This window comes from Cygnus olor, chromosome 5, assembly GCF_009769625.2.
Source record: "Cygnus olor isolate bCygOlo1 chromosome 5, bCygOlo1.pri.v2, whole genome shotgun sequence".
Taxonomy (NCBI): Eukaryota; Metazoa; Chordata; class Aves; order Anseriformes; family Anatidae; genus Cygnus; species Cygnus olor.
The window spans coordinates 31063967-31079370 of record NC_049173.1 but is presented as its reverse complement, the minus strand read 5'-3'; the positions used below and the strand labels follow the sequence as shown (position 1 = coordinate 31079370).

The 15404-nt window shown below is 41.1% G+C and overlaps 1 protein-coding gene across 6 annotated transcripts in view; it reads right to left on the bottom strand.

The window, feature by feature from the left end:
- Positions 1 to 15404, bottom strand: part of DEAF1 (DEAF1 transcription factor) — a 30007-nt gene that overhangs the window by 4402 nt on the left and 10201 nt on the right. For 5 of the 6 annotated variants that reach the window (XR_005820227.1, XM_040558416.1, XM_040558419.1 and 2 more), the window contains 4 exons: positions 14799 to 14925; positions 12892 to 13020; positions 11981 to 12109; positions 7177 to 7427 (listed from right to left, as the gene is read on the bottom strand). Coding sequence is in view for 4 of the 6 variants with exons in the window: in XM_040558416.1 (XP_040414350.1) it covers positions 7177 to 7427; positions 11981 to 12109; positions 12892 to 13020; positions 14799 to 14925 (636 nt within the window). In the remaining 2 variants the exon portion in view is untranslated. Of the gene's footprint in view, positions 1 to 6130; positions 6278 to 7176; positions 7428 to 11980; positions 12110 to 12891; positions 13021 to 14798; positions 14926 to 15404 lie in introns of all 6 variants that reach the window. The other variant, XR_005820228.1, reaches the window with a different exon arrangement.

The following is a 15404-nucleotide window of genomic DNA, read 5'->3' as shown; positions in this document are numbered from 1 at the left end:
GTGGTCTGTATAGAGGATCCTGCCACTGAGCTTGTTTCCATCAAGCCCAAAACTGCAGTTCCATGAGGACCAAGGGGAACCTCACTCCTCCCTTACAAGAGAGGGACACTATGCCATTATGTGGAGTCAGATGACAAACCCTGAGCGAAAACGGCCCATGACAACTGTCAGTGACAAACCGTCAGTGAAGCACAGCATTTATTAAAACTGCATTCCATCCAGCCAAGCACTTGTTCTTAAAACATGTGGCTTAACTGTGTCCAAGGAACTGCAACCCACATAAGACACTGAGAAGTTAGCAAAGGAAAAAGAAAATTCCAAGGTAATAGGGCCAAGTGCATCTTCTTGGGCAAAATTTTGGTTCAAGTCTATTGATCCTAATCCACTAACAGGCAAGGGAGAGTCTTGAGAAATGGAAGAGCCCAACAGACATGGGATTGGATTAGGAGAAAAAAACAGATAAAATTAACACACCCAAGACGTTAGAAACAGCATCAGCCATAACCATTTGTCTTTCTTTTAATGAAAGAATAAAAGGGCTTTCAGACAGTTTTTCAATTAAGCGGTCCTCTGAAGGTGAATTTTAAAGCATACTTCAGGTGTATTGCAGATTTACATCAAAACAGTTCAAGTCCAAAAAGCACCTGCTCCCCCACCTAGTGTCTTGCCATCTCAACAGCCAGTGCTGCTCAGAGACAAGAGTACTCAAACAAAGGAATTCAAAACTGGCTTCGATTTGATTACCTGCTAACCCTGATTTCAACTTCATTGGGTACAGTCAAAAAGAAAAACCCAAGCCCCTACCTTCCAGCAAAGCAGGTTTATCCAGGACTGAGTATGACCCAACATGTAAGGAGATTAAAGGCTTAATTTAAGAGTGTCTCTATGACCTGACATCTCAGTATTTATTCTCCTGCGAAATCACAACCTTCAAATCTTTATGTTAGCATGACACAAGTTCAAATTAAAAAACTCTATAGGGAGATGGAGGAAGCAGGGAAACCTCTTGCCGTTTACTGCAGAGGTACGATTTGGTTCTGCCATTGTTAGACAAATAGGCAAGCTTAAGGTAACGAGCAAGACAGTACACATGCATAGCATCCCTAGCACTTCATGTACTGGGTGGATGAAGTGTATATCACATGTATGGAGATTTTAAAATTACTATTTCAGCACTGAAATTTTTTTATTTGAAAACCAAAATCGTGTCCAAGTCAATAACATTCTCCTGAAGACAGGAAACACCCCAGCAAGCTTGAGATGTGCCTTCTGGTGTAAGAATCAACCCTACCATGTCTCAGGAAGAAAACGACCTCAATTCTTGAGAGAATCATCAATGTCAGCGAGCACCAGCTGTGGAGAAGTTGGGACTCAATGCTTTGTGCTGCAGCCTCTGCTCTCTGCCATCCAGTTCCCTACACACAGAGATTTGGCAGAGAACTGGGCTGGCAGGAAACTGCAGATTCTTCAGGAGAGGATAAAATGTGTTTTCTGTTATGCAGTGAAAGACGAATGACCCCTGTTGAGCATACTGGCCTAGGAAAACTGCACCATGTTTTTAAACTTTTTGGTGAGGAGAGTGGAAATACTGATGCCAAAGCATGCGGTAAGGTAGCATTTCAGTGCAGCTTGAAAATCTCTGCGTAAATAAACCCTGTTACTACAGCTCCCTCTGCAACAGCCTGCACAGAGACAGCACTTGGGCTGAAGATGCTGAATTCCAGTTCTGAGAATGTGCCGCAGCTCCAGAGTTGAGTTAAAACCCTTTCTACTGTCAAAGTCCACTACATTCTCTACGAACGTGGCCAATTCTGTTTTCCAGTGAGACTGCCAACAAGAAAGACATCAAGAGGAAGTCCGGTGCTCCGCTGTCCTTGTCGGACCCATGGTAGCTCCTTCAGCTCTGCTCTCAGTCCCCAAAACCTGCTGATGGAAACCACACATTTAACCCCCTTCTGTCTCCTTCTTATCTATCCCCATAGCAAGCCCTCTGGTTCTGCCCAGCTATGGTATGAAGAAGGCACGTCATTCAGAAGCTGCAGAGAAGGAAAAGGTGCAGTAAGAGAGAGATCAAGCCAGACACGTCCGGATCTCTCACAAAATCGTCTCCAGGAAACTGATAAGCTCCAACTCCCAAACATTTCCTCTGCTGCTTTGGAGGATATAAGCCATTACTTGCTCACTAGAACTACTTTTCTTAAATGCCCAACCCTTTTTAGGTTAATTTCATACTCTCTAGCTCTGAATTGTTTTAATCTTTCTAAAAATGAATTCAGATGGTCCAGCTGTTAACAGATTTAATCTTCCACCTTGTTTTCAAATGAACAGGGTTCCACAAGCATCACTGCATTACAGGAAAAGGCCTATTTCAATTAAAACACTTGTTAGATTTCAACACTGATTTTTTTAACGTTATACAGAAAAACGGTTTAACACATTTCCTAAATATCTTTACCTTCCAATGTGTCTTATGGTACACAATTTGGTGAGTTCGCGTATTCCCCCTTTTAAAGTTTATCTGATATAAATGATGGCTTAATGCACACTCAAAAAAATTACATTTCCAAAGCACACAGACCTTTGTGTAAAGTAGTCTTTAATCCATTCCTTTTGGGCCAATCCTGCAAGTGGTCAAATATCTTTTGCAAGAGACACAGAGCCCTTGTTGCAGTAAAGGCAAAATTCCAACAGAAACCAAAAGATCTGATATATTTATCCACAAGCTATTTAATTACAATAGCGGAGAATTCTCTCTGAACAGCTGTGCAAAGTTCTGACAGAGCAGTTTTATTTAATGAATCCCATGCAAAATGTTGCAATTCAAAATAGCTTACAAATATATGGATATTCATTTTTTTGTAATAAGCATGACACGTTTCGTAAGTTAGTATGGTTTGTGGTTTACTTTTCTTTCAGAACACCATTCCCCGAGACTCCTAGGTAACATAAATGCAAGTTGTATTTGGTGTCTATGCCAACACAAGGCCACACACAGGCTGAGCACCAGCTGCATATGCGCATATTGTTTACAGCTAGAAAGCACAAGCTTATGGCCATCCAAATTTCTTAAACAGAGTCAGCTTTGTGACTGGAAGTAACTCTGTGAGGGCTCTGCTTATTAATTGAGTTCTCATCATCACGAGCCACAGACAACATACACAAGGTGAAAGGTGTTTTCAGCCTCTTCTTTAGACTCCAGGACCAATTCTGTTTTAAAAGTAATTATTGCAAAAGAAATATTCTCACAAACACTGGAGCTGTAGATTTTGGGCTTACAAATTCTCATTATTTCAAGGACTTGAATTGCTGGCACATTTTTACAAAGCCTTTTATCCAGAGAGCCTTTGCAAACTGGTGTGCAGGCCCTCTGTGGAACAAGTGTTATCCTTGTTTAAAAGAGGAGGCTCTAAGGCCCAGAGAGCCCAAGAACCTGCCCAAGAGCATCTAAATAACTTGTGGCAAAGATAGAAACAAAATTTGGAAGCGATCTTCAGTCTTGTAATTTGTGCAGCAAAACGTGACCCTTAAACAAATGTACAGAAACTAAAAAGGGCAAAGATAGCAACAGAGTGCATGTGAGGGCTTCCAAGTTCCAAATTTTGTGCAAGCAAAACTATGCTGGTGAAGCCTTTAGCTCCAGCAGTTGGGATTTGTGACCTATAATTCCCTCAGAATGGCTAAGGACATCACAAGACCCTGGCACAAAAAAAAAAAAAAAAAAAAAAAAAACAAGCGAAAAATCTCATGTCAGACATAAAAGAATGGAAGGCAATTGTTTTTTTTTTTTTTATATATATTTTTTCTAATAATATATAAAGACAGGCATTTCTATTCCACTGCTGTACAGCCTGACTCAGCACTTCCCAATCCAGCCCCCCGTTGCTTTTGAGGACTCTGTACCTGGGTATCACCATGTATTTGGAAATTCAATTAAGGATCCAGTCCTTCCACAAAATTCAGATTAGACATGCCATCTTAAGAAAGAAATGTGACTGGAGATGCTTCTAATTTATGCCACACTTATCATTTTTATGGTTTTTATTTGCTACTTTTAGCAAATCCTCTTCCTGCCACAATTCCTCTCTGATGTTGGCATTTCCACCCTTAAAATCATGTGGACGAGGGGAATAATGTATTCCTAAGACTCCACTGAGCAGTCCTGGATAAAACAGTTAGCAAGTGGGACCAGAATGATACAGCGACGTCTGCTCTTTGACTTCACAGATAACAATGTAAAGGCAGCACAAATGTCTCCCCTGCTCTACGAAAACTTGCAGAAAAAGCCTACCTTTCACATGTCAGAGCTGTGCAAATTGCACAAGCACTGAACACTGCTCATTAGAGAGTACAGCTTCTGGTATTTAAAGCCAAGTCAACCAAACTGCTGCTGTACAGGAGCAGACTGGCTCATTTATGGTGTTTAATGAACTCCAAAGGCCATTAAATAGCAAGTATAATAAGTAAATACAATAGAATAACTGATATGCAATATACAACAAGGTATATTATAAGTGATTAAAACTTTCAATACTTCTTATTGTTCTCTGGGAAGAGAAACTGGCATACAAGCTAGCTTTCAGATATGTCTGCTGTTCTTGCTACTTCTCTACTCTGCTTAAACTGCGGCCCACTTCAGACTTTCTCTGAAGGGCAGTAAAGACAGTGCTGTCCCAAGCTCTCTGTCCTGCTCTTCTGCCAGAAGGCAGAGGCTATCTCCCTCTTTAGCAGGGATGACAGGAGGATACGGTCAGGGGTGTGGACACCTACAAGACTGAAAGTGCTTGAGCTCAACATTTGCAAGAGCCAGGAGGCTGAAGGCTCTGCACTGCTGTGAAAACTCAAGACACGTTGTTATTTACAGGCATGGCATCGAAGCTTGTGTAGCCAGCTGGGAAGGAGCCTGCTCCTGCTAACAGATTTCTTTAATCCTGCTATGTATTCAGTCACTTTTCCAGGAAGAGCTAAGTCTATAGCTTTATTATAATTTAATCTGTTGTACTGCCTTTGCTCTGCACGTCTGATAGAATCAGAGTCTTTCATTTCTAAATACGCAGGAACATACTGCCACACAGAAACTCTGCACACTGGCAGCACTCCGGCAGGGAACAAGCCACACCACCGCATTCGCTGCCTCTGCTAATGCAAATGGAGGATGTAGCAAGAAGGTTTCCTGTCTCTTAGCCCTTGGAAGTTTTGTCAGCGTAACGAGCACAAAATACTGATATAGTTCCTCTCTCTTTTGGTCCAGCAAAAATCAGCAACACATAAGGGAGGATGACACCTCTTTCACCCTCTGGTATATCTTAATTGCCAAAAGAAACAGTTTGACCAGAGACAAAAAGGGAAAGAGACTTGTGTTACAACCAGGGAAACATTCAGGAAAATGGAGAAACACCTCTGACCAACACAAAAGCAGACAGCTTGTTATTTAGTATTTATTGTAACTACTTCCGATGCCAGCCCTGTACCCAGAAACATGGAATTTTTCCAAAAGTGGAATTCACTAGAAGGAGCTCAGAATATTGTCCAGATGGTTCCAGGTGCTGGCACACAGCAGCAAGCTTGATAATTATTATTTGCATATTTAAAAAAATACCAACCATGACCAAGTGTTTTTATCAAAATACAAAACTCTTGGGGAACCCCTTACAAAACAAGAATGATAAGACCCACAAATTGAATAATTAGGGATTCAGTAATTACTGGAAAAAGAAATTCCTCTGGAAACAAACACGTCTTCATCCTTGCCTTGTAAAGTCAGCACTTGGAGATCAATAGACAGGAGTGAATTTAACTCCCATTCCTGGGGCAAGAAGAAATTAGGTGTACACTGAAGTGAGCTGGATTTGGAACAGTGGGTGGGAGGAATGGACTTTGAAACAGTGGTTCCAGAAACCACTGTAAGGATAAACAGAAGGGAAGACAGAACGTAAACTGGAAAAAGAGCAGAGGGCGGAGTTAAACAAAGTAAGATGTTCATTTGTAAACTGTCAAAGCTTCCAATTTTTTGCTATCCCATGCTCTACACAGTTTTTAGCAGCAGAAAGCCCAAAACTGGACAGCAGCATGAATACCCATTCTGCCAAGGCAGAAGGCAGGGGAGAATTAAGACTCTCAACGTATCACACACCTGCACATCAAGGATGCAGCGTACAGAAGAGTTTAGCAGAGACAACGTGGCAAAGAACATCAAAGATGCTGCAAGGACTGTCATAGGGGTTCTCAGCAAAATCTTCCCACACACATTTCTTCAAGGCCTCTTGCTGCACACTCATGCCTATGAATTCAGTGGAAAGCTGACGTTAGCAATAACGCCGATAGCAAGAGCAAACAGCGTGGTGCTACCGGTTCAGACACCGACAACGACACGAGTTTCACGGTACATTGCCCCCCGCCTCTCTCCCTCAAGTCCACACCAGCAGCTGTGGATTTGTGGGAGAAGGGGAATGCATTCAGCTGTGCATGGAGCCGGATTCAGGGTGCATGCATGTGCTGGTGTTCAGAAGAATCCAGGGTCCCTACCATGCATTAATTAAAGAGAAGAAAAGCAGGGAAAACAGGGCAGTCCTTGTAGATAATCCCCTACAGAGGAGAAAGGGGCCACTGGGTATAAGCCAATACTCTTGTAATGCCAGCTGGCCTTGTGTTCTTATCACAGGACACAACAGAGTTCAGCTTTGCTTGCACAGTGCTCAGCAAGACACCTCTAAATTTTGCTGGTTATCTTCCCCATAAACTCCACAGCTTGCTGTTTTTATTATCTCTCTGTCTCTTCAGGCCATCAAAAGCCCCTTTGATAGCCTCGCTCACTTGACAGAACGAAAGCAGTCACCGCACGGCTGAACGCTCATGATCTTTCCGATACCAGGACTCATGGTAATTCAGTATCAGTGCCTCGTAAATTTACGGACGCCTGATGGGAGAGCTCAGGACTTGTAACAAAAAACACTTTATATTACTGCTACCCAGAGCTGTTGGAATCCCAAAGCACTCTATTCCTTTCTCCATCATATAAATAACTTAGTTTTATCTACTGCTCTCAAGACATCTAGAGACATTTTCTAAGGGCTGCTGCCACAGTTATAGCCAGTGAAAACAGCGGGGTACTACTCTGTTCACCGCTCAGCCAAAAAGATGTCCTTGGCTGAGTCATCTCACCTCCCCTGGCGTAATTACCTCTTTCCTCTCCACATCAGCTTGAATTTTCGCTTGCGTGACAGCAGCCTCGCGGAAAGAGGAGCTGGCCTGCTTGGCCTGTTCGATGAGAGACTTCAGTTGCTGGGCGGTGTTGAGCAGGGAATTGACCATCTCCTCCAAGTACAGCCAGCTTCGTTGCTCGGTCACTTCCAGCCCATTCACCACTGATGGCGAGATGGCTTTCGTGGGGGTTGAGGGGGGCACCGAGAGAGCAGGGATTGGGGTCAACACTGAACATAAAGAAAGAAAAATAAAATCGAGAGAGTTAGGGCACCGCATTTCCATGACGTGTTTTTTGTTTTTTTTTGGAATTGTTAACAAGGTCTACCAAAATTTCCAATCCAACTAAGTTCCAGCTAAACAGACTTACCTTCTGTGGCTCAAAGTGCACAGAATCAGAGCTGTGCAGAGTTAGCCCTTGGGGCAGTATCAAACCTAGAGTACAGAAGAGCATGTACTCTGAGCAGGAATTAACGCCTTCTAGCACTGCTGCAGAGAAGACCAATTAAGCAGTGAAAGCAACGTTCCCAGGGACTCCTCTGTCACTATCACCACAATGTTCCACTATGTTGCCCTTAACTATCACTACATAAAGTTAGAATTAATAGTTAAGTGACCCAAAACAACAAGGCTCCAGAAGACTTTTCTGAAATATTCTTATGTCGCTGTACAGATGTCAATCCTCAGGTTGCAAAATGACGAAAACCAGGCACCGATCCACACCACAGTCCCCTAACACTTCCTGAACTCTGATCTGAACATAAACCTGTCTCACGACTGCAATAAAAACAAGACAGTTGCCATCACTTCAAAATTACGTGTATAAATATATATATGTAATATATATATATAATATATATATATATAAATATAAAATAAACGTGCACTTTCTAAAACCACCATTTAGGAGGCCTTTAAAATACCCTCAGCCATTGCAATGTCTTTGGACCCTTTCATCGTGGCTCTTACCCATGAAACAAACTACGGGCCTAAAAATAATCATACCACATTGAAACACCTAGAATTTTAATAAGAGGTATTTAAAGCCACCTATATCGGTTTCAAATATCCTCTGTCTTCCAAATAGCAATGCTCATTGCAGCTCCCAAACCTCTTCTTGCCAAATGCCAAAGGTGAGAGCAAATGTATACAGTCCAGATGGAAGTTTGAACTGAAGACACAAACATCCCCTGACATTTGCTTTACATTTACTGTGTTGGACACTTTTCAAGAAAGGAGTAATTTCTTGTCTACAGCCCTTTCCTCCAGAACCCTCACTACAGTTCTCCACTCTTGTATAATCTAGAATGCCACAGACAGGAAGCTAAATATAAAAGAAGCCCAGCAATACTTCTCCTAAGCGTACTCCAAGAGACAATAAAAGAAGAAAAATATACCCCAAAACTACTGAGGTGTTGCAGCCTTTACTTTCTCCTATCTTACCCATAACCCTAACAGTAACTGCAGTTTGAATATGTTTAGTAGGAAGCCACCAGAATGAATCTAAACTCCTATACTGGTAACCTAACCACACGTTCCTTGAACTTACCTCTGACCCCCTCCATTATCACGGCTCTGCAGTCCTCTTTTCCAAAGCCTGCACTAGAAAATTAAAAGTCCTAGAAAACCAACAACATCTGTCTTTGCCTTACGTTTGCAAATGTTTAAAAAAAATCCGCAGTTACTGTGTCCCTGAAACATTTATTTTTCACACTAGGTTTGCACATATATTGGGAGGCCACAGTGCGAGGAAATTAAATTTAGATCTAGGAACCCAACAACACACAGCGTAAGCTCGCTTTCCAGGAAAAAAATGTTATCTGGCTTTACTGGCCTTACTTTTTCAAAATTGAACTCTAGCTATAAACACTCACAATCTGCCACAAAATTAAGTCTAAGATGTTCACATCTACCAACAGCCAGCCTGTAAATTCCTCACTAAATGGTTTAGTAGAAAAAAGAAAGGCACCACTAACTTTGGGGCTGGGCATTCTTATTAACCACAAATCTACTGCTAGTCTATTTCAGGAATTTTCTTGATACATTTAGGTAGGAACTTCAGAATGATCCGGCACACACAAAAAACAGTATGTAGTACAGGCTGAGAAACCACATGCTTTCCTGGATAGTTCTGCTTTGGCAAGGGAAGAGCTTTTCGTGTTCCAGACACCAAAAGTCAATTAGCTTCCTTGATTTTTAAATAAAGAGTGACACATTCATGTGATAAATGCTGGGCCATTCAGCCGATGGATGGTACAGCCCACGGGGAAATGTTGAACACAGCAGGGAACGTAATACCAGAAGCAGTGAGCTATTTAACATTTCATGTTCACATCCTTCAAGCGTCTGCCTTCCTTCGGGAGCATTACTCTTACACCGCTAGCGCCTCTGCCTGGCAGACTGCCTCCAGGCTCCTGCACTGCTGATGCTACCGAAGATAAAGAATGCACTGACAGTGTCCTCGGTGCCGTATCCGTAAGCATCTGCAAAGGAGTGCCCTGGAGACAGCTGCAGGCAGGAGAGCTGCCACTGATAGGTGCTGACAATTGGTTTCAATAAAATGGAAAATTATTGGAGCCTGATTCTCTTCCTTGAAACCAGACTTAAGAAATTTATTAAGCAGGAAGCTCTTGAACAAAATGTAGAGGCTGAAGCGACTGAAAGGCAATTTATTCTCATTTACTTTATCATCAATCTATTATCACAATCCACTTTGGATGTCATTACAGATGGTCACAAAAATGGCTTTCCAGTCAGGCCAGTGTGTCTAAGGTGGCTCCAAAAACAAAGGCAGAAACAAGTCTCAAACCCCTCTCACTGAGGGGTGGGGACACTGAACAGCAGGCTGCACAACCAATTTAAAACTTCAGAACAACAGAACCCCAATTCAAGAAAAAAAATCTTTGTGACTGCACTTAAAACAATACTTAAAATTCAAATGTGAATACTGTCCTGAAAAAAAATTCAGTGTAAGTATTGTCCTGAACAGCAACGGGGCAACCGGGCTGCAATTCCACTCACAGTGAACCTCTGCTTAGTAAGGTATCTGTAGACACACAAGACTTATTGCACGGCTGAATTAACAGGGAATATGTTCCAAGAGAGTGACTGATTTCAGTATACTAATACTTTAATCCTTTTTGAGTCATACCTAGCAGTTTTTCACACAAGCAGCAAAAGCTGAAAGAATCCAGCATGGATATGGAGAGAGAGAACAAGTCTCCAAAACTGCAGGTCACTGTGTTAGATGTACAACCTTTTTGGACATCATGGCAAGTTTATCGTACAGATAAACTGATGTTTTACACACAACAGCCCTTAATTAAAATAGCAATTTCACTCCATTCATGCGTGACTGGTATAGAACTATTTGCACTCAGGTATGAGTAAAAGATAAATCAGTCTTTTATCAGCAACTGTTTGCAGAAGAACCTTTTCCACTGCTATATTTCCAGAACAGTATTTATCACAGCCTGGCATTTGATAACTTATCTAACAGGAATTACTTCCGATTCCTCATTTTAGCATGGTTATATCTGCCAAGAAAAAGTGATGATCTTTGCTTCACTGGTGAAAAGAAAATCAATGTTTAATTAATAACATCAAGATCTGACTAAGACTCAAAACCAACAATATTTCATTCTGGACAGAGCAGGAATGCACTGTGCTGCTCTGAATAAGGAAATAAAAGGTCAGCTTGAAAGGAGAACATGTGCTTTAAAAAAGAAAGACTTCACAACTGCACAAATGAATACTACATTTATGTGACATCTTTTTGATACCTGACAACTTCAGTGGGAATCCAAACCTGCCTGTCTTGCATCTCCTTCACATCAGCGATATCAGTAAGTACCAAAGTAACTTTACAGAACCAAAGAAATTAGAGAAGGAGAAGGGCAGACTGTTCCCTGCTGTATGTCTTCCTTAAGCTCAGTTAAAACACATAAAACAAGAACAACACTCCAAGTTTGCAATTCCAGTTTCTTCAACACTTATGGTTTCTATCAGTACATGCAACACTAAAACAGCATTGTAGTTCACTTAATTTATAGGTCAACTCTACAAAAGAAAAGTCATTAAGTTTATGAAATATAATTATACTTGAAGAGATACCTGATAATCAAGGTAACCTGTCCTACCAAACAGGGCTGATTTGTATGTCATTTTTCTTTTTTTTTCATCCAGAATCCTATTTGACCACAGCAGGGCAGACCCTCACTGGCACTTATTAACCAGCATCTATCATTCCAGCACAAATGTCAGTGTTAACAGACGGAAAACTGACCTGGGATGTGAGAGCAGCACACCAAACCTGCTCAGAACTGCATCTAGCATTAGTGAATTCATAAAGAGATGTCGCAATTTTTAGAAAAGCTTCTACGATATAATTTTAAATCTCAGCAAGGAGAGATGGTTTCCTTGGATCAAAGATTAAATAAATAAATATCTATCCACAGCGTCCAAGTGGTGACAGAAGCTTTGAAGCAAAAGCCTTATGAAAGGCAGAGGGCTGCAAAGAAGATTTTGGAAGCAAGATCACAGGAAACCACTCTGTTAAAAAACAACAAATCAAAGTTCTCAATAACAGAGCAAAAAACTTTCCTGAAGTATGGAAAAAAATCTGTTTATCCAAATTTTAATAACTGCAAAAATCATAAGAAAAAAAAAATAACACAACTAAGTTTATTTTCCTGCTTCAACCTTTACCTCTGGTGGGAAAGAAGATCACAACATAAATTCAAGCACTGTTAACTGTGTCTTACATTACAGATGTAAAACATACCAATTTTGGGATGAGATGTTGGCAGCGCAGCTTCAGGAAAAGGTGAAATCTGACAGTTGTCCTGGTAACTTGGATAGTGAGGTTCTGGGTGATTGACCCGGCAAGGCTGCTGAACATTGGTATCTTGAACTGCAGAAGAACAACATCATCATAAATCATCGTATAACAGAGCTTTCAGACATTTCTTGTGCTTCTTTTACCTCTTTTTTTTAAAGTTCCTACGCTCTATGATAATTCTAAGGGTTTCAAATGAGAAACAACAGAGTGATTTTACATAGCTACCAAGCAAGGCAGCTTTGCCCTGATTTCATCTCTCTCTGTGCTCACTTTTAAAGGCTTCTGTAAAAATTACCGCCAGTTTCCTTCTCACACACCTCAATATTTACATTGACCAAAGGACTCCAAACTATTGTTCTCAGAGGAGGTTAGTTCCCTCAGCTGCTCCAGCAGTACTCACAACCCCATATAGGAATTAAACTGAAAGAACTGAAATTTATGTTACACGTTTATGTTTTCTTTGTTTTATTCTGGCATTTTTCAGCATTTATTCAGCACTTTTCACTTAGTTTAAATGCTCAGCTATTTTTGGCAGTATTTTAGGACAAACAAGGAGCAAAGGAAAAATGACAGAGATGACCATAAAACCAAAGAAACCAGCAGAGGTGTACACTAGCAGCTGCAGCATCTGGACAAAACATTTAAACACCTTTTGTGAAACTGATCAAAGATTTCAAGCTGTTAAAATCATTTCAAAGAAAGAACGTAAGGTTATGTATAGCCTCTGTGTATGTTCTTTAAAAATAAATCCTTCATGCAGCATACAAAATGCTTCTTGCTACAGGAACAGGATGTCCAAACCCTTTTTTTCTGCTTCTTATGGATGGCAAGCAGACATACACCTGAACCCTTACCAGTGGCTCCTGTGAAAACATCACCCTGGGATGGACTTTCTGAGATAATTGCTGTGGCTTCCACTGTCGATGTGCGGTCAAAGGTCAGAGCACCGGAGGTAGTGATCTGTCCAGAAGGAGTCACGGTGACTGGAAACGGTAGAAGTACTTTCATAATTAACAATCAGCGCTCAGGCCTTGGTTGTCTAGCTGTTGAGATCCCTGTTCTGAATCATCCAAAGTCACAGAACTCACAGACCAGTCAACAGCCTGTGATAGCCGAGTCTGGATCACATCTATAACCATTAAAACTAGAAATGGGAAGAAAAGCCCTGCTCAACTTGTGAAGGTATTGCTGGCCTCCTGCAAGCCTCTGTTTGTTCTTGGGTGTATGAGGGCAGAATGTGCACTTACAAAGTAATTCCTCCCAAATCACCACCTTTACAATGATTACATGAATAATAACTTGACACCTACTTAAAAAATCCAGTGGTGCCACAAAGCTCATTAGTTTCTGGCTGGTCCTAACTTATCATAGAACTTTAGCCAGAGTGGTTCTTACTACTTAAAAATAGATTTAAAACACCAACTGTGGATTACAACCAATTCTATGAGAGTTTGGTGAACAAGTTTAATTGTCTTTCTGCACAGAGTGATACAACGTGCTTGGCCAATGCAAGGAACATGTCACAAAATACACCTGGATGAACATACCAGTGCAGCTCTAAAATGTTTAAAACCCTTTTTGAACAGGATTAATCCAGCAACAGTAATTGGTAATGGTCTGATTCTGTGAAACACTGCTCAGTCTGAAGGATCTTTTTACAAACAATTCAGTTATAAGACATCGAGGCTACGGTTTCATTCCTGGTGAAAGACGTGGCTGCTACCAAAATAAGCAGTCCTGCTCTCTCCCAGCGCTAGCATGAGCAAACATGCAACCTCACAGTAGCTGACATTAATGAACCAATATAGATTAAAGCTGTTTGGGGGGATGGAAAAAAAAAAAGCTCTACAGAATCTTTATGTATTTCTCTTCCTGCTGTTTCCAGTAATCTAATCTTGCTTTTGGCCTGCTCAGTTCTTTTTAATATTTCTGTAGCTTCCTCCTCAATTCACTTTGTAATGTTACCGTCCAGATGATGCTAGTGTGATGAGAGCAGGAGGACACATGAATGTGACAGGGAACGTGTGAGCTGGACTAGCTTGCAAATTAATTTCTGTTCTCATACAGATGGTTTGACAACCAAAAACATTAAGTAACAAAGCGTGTCCTGATTGTTTGAGAGGAATTTGCAGATGAAAGTGTCACCTTCTGCCTCCTTCATTAGCGACTTTCAGGCTATGGATTTCATTACAGTTGCTTAGAGCCTACTTTTCTATGCATTTCAGGAAATAGCACAAATCTTATTACATAGCCCTCACCGGCTACTAAAGGACAAAACCCAAGCTCAGGAGACAGAATGGGGATTTCCTGCAGAGCAGAAAAGAGACAGCCTTCCCCTCAACCTAACCTCAACATCAGGAAATTTCTCATATGTCATTTGTGAAAAGCCTACCTAAAGCCCACTGTGGATCAAGGCCAGGACTCCACAACTACCCCTGCACTGCCAGGGCGAGAGCAGGTAGAGGGGGGAAAACATCATCCAGGCCTGTCTCAGGACAAAATATGAAACCTACTGCTCACTGGAAAAGGATATTAACATGCTTAAAACTAAGACACTGCTTTAGTTTCTAGAAAATGTGAAGGGATACTGGCTAAAGAAAAAGAGCCAATAAAACTACCCAATGATAAGGAAGTAGTGCCAAAAAATAAGATGATTTTTCTCGGCTGGATAATTTCATGGGGCTACTGATAAGACACAAAATATCTAGTCTGGCAATTCTTCAAAGAAGGAAAGCAATTTTTACCACGAGAAAAAACCTACATGTAGTAGCAGCTGTGGCAGGAAGCAGAGTGATATTTTTGGAGGATTCCTTCTTCACAGTATTTGCAGACATTTCACTATCTTTTTTTCGCCGTTTGTATGGTACAAATAGTCGTACGGGGCCACTCTAGGGAAAAAAAAAAAAAGAAAGAGGAAAGGACATTAGCTAAGGCATCTCTTTGGGGACTACGGGTTTACTCCAATCTCTCCAGATGCAGCTAAGATCATGCAGTACATATTCCCATGGAAGATACATGGTTTGCAACAAGTGACCAAAAAACTTCTATGGCAGTAGCTCCAAAGTAAAAAAAAACTCTGTGAATAAAAAAGTTGCATTTAGCTCCACTCAGCTGAAGAGGCACAGATTCAGCCTCTTCCCACCATTACATAAGGAGCAAAACTGGGCAAACAACTGACAACTATCCACAGTGCTGGAAGGAAAGGGAACAAGAGTGAGAGGAAGACAGGAAGCAGGTCTAGACAACGAGCAAATGATTCAATTCATACCAAAAAAGTACAAAACAGTACTTCAGGTGAAGCTAAATGATTGTGCTTTCATGACTTTAGCGTAATTTTTTAAAAAAAGCAAGCAGTTTAATAGGAAAA